Here is an 8,486-nt window from a genome sequence, read left to right as displayed (position 1 = left end):
ACACCACACACAGTCCTGCTTTAGCAAACCTCACGAATAGCTTCTCTCTCTCTCTGTCTGTATACTATTCTCTCCCTGTGCGTTTATTCAGAATCGGTATCTGTGGATCGCAGCCCTAGTTGCATTGTCCGGCGAGGTTGAGAATGTTCGGCAGATTCTACGGTCAACCACAAGGCCACACACATGGCCACGCTGGGGAGACCCTGGACAGTCCAGCGAGAGTAGTGCTGTAGGCCAGGACTGCCGAATGGTCCATCGATCTTTGAGGAGATAGATCGTCTGAGGACACATCCTGCTCCGTTCACAGCTTTATCGTTGTCCCGCACTAATATTCCCTGCAGCCAAAGCAGAGTAATAATGAGACATTGACAAGTGGTACTACACTCAATTCTGACCTTCCGCTCCTCATCTTTTGGTCTCCATATCCGTCTGTGACTCGTGCTTCGAGGCAGCATGTACATGAATAAACTGAAGGTGTTCACACTCTCCTTTTGAACAGCAACTTAGTCATGTTTTCAAATAACTCAATCACATCGAGGTCATCGCGTACCAATGCTGAGACTCGACATTTACATTGCAAGGAAGGATGGATTTCATGTAAACAATTTATATAAACATACTCTGGTAGAGGTATACACAAAAATAAGTACAAAAGTAAATTTATGTACATGTAAAGAAGTTGAAGGAAATTCACAAGTAAATTTTCGTGTGAGAAGAATACTTACCGAAATACTTAAGAAGTAACTGATGGTCACAGGAATGATAGATGAGGGCAAAAAGTCATGGCCAAGAAGGGAGGTGTACAGCTTCGCAAGAGCAGTGGCAGTGGCAGCAGCAGGTGTGAACGGGGATTTGATAGGAATGAATAACTTGCGAAAAGGTGGCCAATCTGCTTTAGTGTGCCGGAATAGGAGGCGGGTGAGGTAGCGAGACCGAGGTTGTGGTCCACTGGACGTTTCGAGCAAACCTGAGGCCGAATCGCGTCAAAGCTGTTTTCTTTCGTCCCATGAACACAGTTCGAAAGGGTGTGAAATTAGTTACACTCGTTATAGGCCCACAGTTCGACAGGTTTTGAAATTTGGTACACTCGTCTAGCGCACTTTCGAATTTATTCCGTCCAAATCAAATGGAGTAATTGGATTCTTGTGTGTCCTGAGTGAATGGATTCGAGGTGAACGATCGTGTGAATCAAGGCCGCTGCGCCGAAACGCAACGTAGAGTTGGTTTTGGTGATGAATTGGAGGTGTGTGATGGTAATTTTTGGCATCGATACTGCAATTAGGGCTTGCCTGTTGAGAGGTTGCGTGTCTGTGAAGGTGAGGGTTCAGTTTTTTTGGTCGAGAGTTTGATAGTTTTGGTTGTGGTTTTAGTACCTGCTAGCTCGTTTATCGAGTTTAGCAGGGTTTCATTCGTTACCTTGGGAATTTGACGTGCTAGCTTTAGATTAGACTGTCAGGAGGTTTAAAAAAGGATAGTTTCAGTAATCGGTGAATTCTGTCGCCACAAGCTAGTAGAAGTTGTGTTGTAGTGTTTTCAAATGAGGTCGTTGAAGGTCTGCTCTTGTTCGATCTGGTCATAAGGTGGTTAATAGCGTAGGGAGTTGTTTCTTACATGCCAATGTATCAGACGCTAGTGCCTTTGGTTGATTGAATTACCTGAACCAGTTTTTATTCTGTAACCCAGCCTGGTTTATCAAGAAAACGAGGTTACACTGCATACGTGGAGCTCAGAGTCTTTTGTCGGTTTACACTTCCATCTTTGTAATTCCGAAAACAATCAAGCCTCCTCTATCATTGTGTTTGTATGTCCAGGCGATTCCTCATCTTTTTCAACCCTACTTTCTTGTCGGTGTCAACGACTAATTAGAAATTTTCGACGCAGGAGAATCGGACGTGTTGAATTGAAGGGGCCTTCATTTCGTTTTGGGACGGATCTTCTTTTGATACCGAAATTCGGAAGGCCCTGAAACGCAGCTAAGCAACATGGAGGTGGGGGCGCTCCCTGTGAGATCTCTTAACTACCTTATGACGAAGACGGGGTTAGATGGCTCAGAAGACCATATGGTCGTGGTCGCTATTTCATTGTTCGTGACCTTGCTGTGCGCTTGCATTGTGCTGGGCCACTTGATGGAGGAATTTCAGTATATCAGCGAGTCTGTTACCGCCATCATCCTTGTAAGTTTTTTCGAAACAGCAAGATGTGACTGCAATTTATATTGATATTTGGATCTGCTGTTGTTGCTTGTAGCGGTTTTCGTATCTCGATTGCGAGTTAGATTTGAGAGACGATGGCATAATCGGGTACTGCAATAATACATTGTTTGGTAGCACAATTCAAGCCCGAGCTACAATTGCATCTTCAGCCACATTTTGGCCCTAGTTTAGTGAGTAGCAAAAGATTTAGCGAACGATGATTTGTTTTTCGTGTGGCTCATTATGACCGGATAAGTGACGCGATTTAGTCTCGTCTGTAATATGTTTAGGTTAGTGCCTTAGTGGAGTTCAAATAATCACATTTAAATACTGAAGTATTTATTCAGAAGTGTGTGGTGTGAATCTTAAACCACTATGATTTGGCCGTTTTAGGTGTGCCCTGCATTATGCATGAACATCTTTTCGTTAGTACTCTTCATTAGAATGATAAACCTTCCAGTAAATAGGATTGAAATTCTCAGTCATCTTTCCAGTCTCTGAACCTAATTAATTACGACGGTGTTTCTATTTTGTACTTAAACCCCTGAGAAATGAGTCTTGTCACCGATCATGAAATCAACCACGCTGGACAGAACTTTCTCAGAAGAATTAGATATTCTCTGAGCCCAATTGATTTTGGGTTTTTCTAACCCTTTGCGGTAGTCCCAAACCTCCTCTTATATCAATTCTTATCTTAGTTCAGACGGTAGCATCGTCTTCAGGAAAGAGGTAGCTCCATCATGCGCATTTCAACTGTTCAAACCTAGCATTCGCCAGAAATCGTGGCTTTGTGGTTTGTTGCTTTGTAGGTGTACATAGAAAGTAGGATCGTGCAAGTGGTCTTTTGCTTCTGACTTATATTAGTGTTCGTCTATGCTGCAGGGGTTTTGTACTGGGATCATCGTGCTGGTAGCAAGCAATGGAGCAAGCTCACATGTTTTGCAATTTAATGAAGAACTTTTCTTTATATATCTGCTACCTCCTATTATTTTTAATGCTGGGTAGGTGGCGTCCATTAAAAATACACAAACTCCAATCAATCCAGCGATTGTAGTTGACATTTAATCGTTTTGTCGAACAACGTGAGTTGGTTATGAATGAAACAGAATTTTTCAACTGGGACCTGTTTACCAAGCTAGGTGACTTTATTTAGGAAGGCACCGTATCTCTGTCCAATGATTTCGTAAACCTGCCGTTGCACGTGATCAGTTTTCAGGTCAAGAAGAAGCAGTTCTTCCGGAACTTTATTGCCATCATGCTTTACGGAGTAATTGGAGTCTTTATCTCTTTTGCCATTATCTCAGCAGGTAGGTGCTTAGATTCTTGTACCATAGGCTGAGATAGTTGTATAATTGTGTTTGAGCTTGGTTCCAGTTATTTAACATGCTCTGTTAATGCGCACCTTTGTCATACGTTGTTTCTTAGCTTGACTTGGCGTTGATTTGCAGTGTGTTTAGTTTTATAGTTTGGTTTACGTTTGTTACGACTGCAGCGTACTATATGGATCAAACTGCAAATGCTGTTATGTGTATAGTATATTTGTAAAGCATTGGTATGTTTTGTGGCAATGAAAGAGTGAGTTCTGACTCCTGATTTATTGAAGTTGATATTGATTCTCGTTCGCAGGTTGCAAATTCACGTTTCCTAAGTTTGGACTTGACAAACTGACGATAGGCGATTACCTTGGTATGACTTGGTTGCTTGTTAGTTGAACCGTTTGTCGATTTCTTGTTATACAAGTTGCTTGAGAAGATCGCTTCATCTTCCATTGGACTGATTCGACTGACATCATCATTGCAGCTCTTGGTACTATTTTCTCCGCTACAGACTCAGTTTGTGTTCTGCAGGTGGGCTGCTTTTTTCGTCACTGTCATTGAAGCACTGCTGTCAAGCTCATGTAGAAAGTGTAGAGAAGATTTCAAGCTTTCGTAGATTGGCAGAGTGTCTTTGCTCCATGATTTTATAGAGAAGCTGCATTCTTCTGTTCTTGAAAGTAATTGGGTTTTCCTCTGGCGTGGTTGACGACTTGTTTTTTAATGCAGGTTCTTAATCAGGATGATTCACCTCTACTATACAGTCTTGTGTTTGGAGAAGGAGTTGTCAATGATGCTACCTCTGTAGTCTTATTCCGGGCTGTACAGAAATTATCTTTCAAAGATTTCACGGGTATGGAAGTGATTCGAATTTGTGGAAGCTTCTTGCAGCTATTCTTCTCCAGTACTGTTCTGGGTGTTGCGGTGCGTGCACTTCTCTTGATTTTAAAGTTTTATTTTTTTTTATTTTTTATTTTTTCTCTCTCTCTCTCTCTCTCTCTCTCTCTCTCTCTCTCTCTCTCTCTCTCTCTCTCTCTCTCTCTCTCTCTCTCTCTCTCTCTCTCTCTCTCTCTCTCTCTCTCTCTCTCTCTCTCTCTCTCTCTCTCTCTCTCTCTCTCTCTCTCTCTCTCTCTCTCTCTCTCTCTCTCTCTCTCTCTCTCTCTCTCTCTCTCTCTCTCTCTCTCTCTCTCTCTCTCTCTCTCTCTCTCTCTCTCTCTCTCTCTCTCTCTCTCTCCTTTTGTTTTAGTTTCGCTTTCTGGTGGCGATTGTTGATGGCAAATTACGAGTATGATAAATTAAACGCCTTGTACATTCAGGTTTAGGGTCAGTGACCAGTTCATGGTACTTGATGATTCACCATAACGGTGCAACAATATAGCCAGCCCTTTGCCGAACATGGTTTTGTCACACGTGTTCGCCATGGGTTCAAGTGGCATTTTATACAAAATGCATTGTCGATTCAACTTTTTGCCTGTTGACTTGAAATTGCTGAGAAATATGCTCGTCTTCTTTTCTGTAGATTGGATTACTGAGTGCTTACATTATCAAGACTCTTTACCTAGCAAGGTAAGAACTTTCCTTAGATTGTGTCTTTAGGTTGCACATGATCTTAATATCTGAAACATGTGCTTGAAGGTCCTTGCTTGGGCAGAATTAGAATGTCTTTATTTTTTTGTCTGTTTTCTATTTTTGATCAAAGGCTACCGGTGCATTTTTCTGCAGGCATTCTACTGACCGTGAAATTGCATTAATGACCATTATGGCTTACTTGTCATATATCTTGGCCGAGGTCTACTTTCTCTCTCTCTACTATGTCAATTATGTATTGGGATCATATATTGTATTAGTTACTTGTTCAATCCCAATTCTGTTCTGACTTGCACGCAGCTTCCAGCTTCCTTGGCGAAGTATGTTGATCCTTTTCTGGACTATGAACTCAATGCTTGTTTTTCGTTTATTGCATGCAGCTTTTCTACTTGAGTGGGATTCTTACTGTCTTCTTTTGTGGCATTGTAATGTCCCACTATACCTGGCATAATGTTACTGAAAGCTCCCGAATAACCACCAGGTAAACAACCATCTCTTCTGAATCGGAATGTCCTGTCATTCAATGGAACACCTAAGTTGTTTAAATTATAGTCATATATTAATATCCTTTGTCTTAACACTCTGGATTAGTTGCAATTGATAATAAGGCTCAGTTGGAATATTTTTAGTGTTGCGTTGTTGATAGACGTTTTCTGCTGCTTAAATTTGTCAAAGTTATGGTACTAACCCTGGACTTGATGTACTGGAAGGCATGGCTTTGCGACTATGTCTTTTATTGCGGAGACTTTCATTTTTCTATATGTGGGAATGGATGCATTAGATGTGGACAAATGGAAGATGGTGCAGATATCGTAAGAAACTCTGGCTTCTCTTCATATTATGATTGGTCTACCCTACATATTATTAGCTATTCCTGTGAGTGTTTTTCATGTTTTCTCATTTTCTTGAGTATTGCTACTTGTATCCTGATCCTGATCCTGTTTGGAATATTCAGCTCAGGAGACTACTTCGGTCTCTTTTTTACTATCATTACCTTGGTCTTGGTTGGCCGAGCTGCTTTCGTATTTCCGCTGTCCGCACTTGCTAACTACATGCGCAAGAGCAGCGATACTAAAATCACGTTCCGTCAGCAGGTAGTTTCCTTTAGTTGAACGCTGTTTTTACGATATCCTTTACCCAAGTATCTGGCTTATGCAGGATTTCATCGTGACTCGATGTCTTTGTTTTATGCTTTTGTCAACATTGCGGTTGCTCATATTTAAGTGGGATCATATTCCCGTGTGTACTGCCACTTGACAGTGCTGAGTGTAATCGTTTTGGATTGTGTTATACTGCAGATTGTGATCTGGTGGGCTGGATTGATGAGAGGTGCAGTATCTATTGCCTTAGCATTTAATCAGGTATGGATTTCGTTAAACTTTTGGCAATAAGTAGTGCAGTACATATGAACTATTATTCTCGAATTTCATGCTGTAGTAGATTGGTGACTGAAGGGAGTAATTGTACCTTGACGAGGTCAGTTATTACCCTGAAAAGAGCTCTTTTGATGACTTAATTGCTGGCACTAACATTTTGAGTTTTGTATTACGTTTTGATTGTATTTCCCAGTTCACAAGTTCTGGAGATGCAAAAAGTCCAGAATATGCGGCAGCCATCACTGCCACCATCGGCATTGTTCTATTTACATTGATGGTAGTTTATCCTGTTATCTTTTGGCTTCGTCAGTGCTCTGGAACTGTATGCTGTTTGAATTCACACCATGATGCACACTTTCTTTCAAGTTCAACACCTGTGGCACATTTTTCTTGTATGCGCAACACCAAAATAATTTATTGATTTGGACGTGGATGTTAAAATGGACTTAAATGGACCAACATTGACGAACAGATGGTGCGGTTCTGAAGCATTGTGGTGGCACTACATTGCATGTTAATTTAACTAGGGCAGGGTCTGAAAACAATTTGCTTCATATCATCACAGAACAATTGATGGAGTGTTTTTCTGGCTCCTTCCTGGTGTCGGAGTTGCTTACTAGTGGTTTTTGGTGCAGGTCTTTGGGACGGCCACCAAGCCGTTGATGCGCTGCGTGCTCCCACCGACTTCGAAATCAGAATATCTGGAATCTGAACCACATACTCCCAAGGATTTCAGTTTTTCTGACTTTCATGTCCCTCTGCTATTAGGATCCAACCAGCTAAGTGGAAGCCCCCGTCCTGTTGCACGAAGAAGCTCCTTGGTTATGCTTTTGTCGGCTCCAACCAACGTCATCCATGATGCATGGAGAGCCTTTGATGACGCTTACATGCGGCCTTTGTTTGGTGGCCGAGGTTTTGTTCCCTACAACTCTGACCCCTTGACAAATGCAGAGGATGATGTGGCGTATCCGTGTCACTAATTTACTAACTGTATGTGTAATATACGTAGTCTTTTTTCTTTTCCAATTGCCCTCACTCATCTGATTCTCGACGAGCGCGATAGCAGCACATATTTAATGGTGTTGTGGGTGATTGGGTTACATTGAAGTTTTTTTGGAGCTAGTTATATGGAAATACATGGGAGTAATAGGCATTTTAGTGATTCAATATCACTGTGAGAATTGGTACTTCGTATTGGAACATGTCCGATTTGTGTTTCTGGAATTTTTTCACCTGTAACAACTATGTCAAAATAAGTCGACATTTATATTTTTGACAATTTCTGAAATGACAGTGAAGAAATATTAGTAATCTGGAGCCACATGATGTAGATTATTGAGATCGGTTTACTTCAAACAGAAGCAGGTCTCGAGTTCTCACCATAATACCTGGTTTTATTACCCTTGATAGTGTGGTGGCTGTAATTTTTCTGTCGCGTTCGTTCATTTAATAAATTCTTCCCAGGTGCATTGCCCACACCTTGGCACTTAGATTTTTTTTCTCTTCCCGCTTACTAAATGTTTTTTGGGTGTATGCTTCTGTAATTACCAGTGCTGGTATTTGAGAGATATTTTTCTGTATTATCCTGATGCTTTTCAGGAGCGAGGCAAAAAAGCACCTACCTCCTAATTCTTCATGGTACTAGAGCAATGAACAGCTTAGTCTTGTGATGTAATTCCATTGCAAGCTATAGAGTGCAACTAGGTCTAGAGATGGCAAGTCTTGATGATGTCATGATGGAGATTGGTGACATGACATGAAAGTTAAGGATTAAGAATATGTTATAAATAATAGATTTGATAAAGATAATTAAGATAGTTTTTATTATTGATTTGGTTTGGTTTTTTGTTTATTTGTTTGTTAATTTTTTTTTATAGTAAGTGTTTGTTTTTATGACTACAATTAAAAGTGTTGTAACAATGGTCTTAATAATAAGAATTTGATGGATTGGTAGTGTGTCAGAAGATACAAAGACGTAAGAGTTTAAGTAATAACATGTTTTTTTAGAAAATATATAA

General features: G+C 40.8%; 1 protein-coding gene across 6 annotated transcripts; it reads left to right on the top strand.

Annotated features, from left to right (window-relative positions):
* The first annotated feature begins 896 nt into the window (after nucleotides 1-896).
* Nucleotides 897-7,958, top strand: LOC112284875 (sodium/hydrogen exchanger 1). 6 transcript variants are annotated; one of them, XM_024525207.3, is made up of 16 exons: nucleotides 910-1,243; nucleotides 1,684-1,760; nucleotides 1,882-2,174; nucleotides 3,075-3,193; nucleotides 3,402-3,499; nucleotides 3,819-3,878; nucleotides 3,993-4,039; nucleotides 4,235-4,429; nucleotides 5,025-5,071; nucleotides 5,228-5,294; nucleotides 5,473-5,573; nucleotides 5,803-5,904; nucleotides 6,048-6,186; nucleotides 6,391-6,453; nucleotides 6,662-6,745; nucleotides 7,104-7,958. In XM_024525207.3, the coding sequence occupies exons 3-16, from the start codon at nucleotides 1,983-1,985 to the stop codon at nucleotides 7,446-7,448; spliced, it is 1,659 nt and encodes a 552-aa protein (XP_024380975.2). In that variant the 5' UTR covers nucleotides 910-1,243; nucleotides 1,684-1,760; nucleotides 1,882-1,982; the 3' UTR covers nucleotides 7,449-7,958. The 6 variants fall into 6 exon arrangements, with proteins under 6 accessions (XP_024380974.2, XP_024380978.2, XP_024380975.2 ...); XM_024525208.3 differs by having other exon boundaries at nucleotides 910-1,316; XM_024525206.3 differs by lacking the exon at nucleotides 1,684-1,760 and having other exon boundaries at nucleotides 897-1,243.
* The last annotated feature ends 528 nt before the right edge of the window (nucleotides 7,959-8,486 follow it).

The sequence above is a fragment of the Physcomitrium patens genome, chromosome 7 (genome assembly GCF_059467195.1).
Source record: "Physcomitrium patens ecotype Gransden chromosome 7, ASM5946719v1, whole genome shotgun sequence".
In the NCBI taxonomy this organism is placed as follows: Eukaryota; Viridiplantae; Streptophyta; class Bryopsida; order Funariales; family Funariaceae; genus Physcomitrium; species Physcomitrium patens.
Note: the sequence above shows the minus strand (reverse complement) of the source record. Positions and strands in the feature narration are given on the sequence as shown.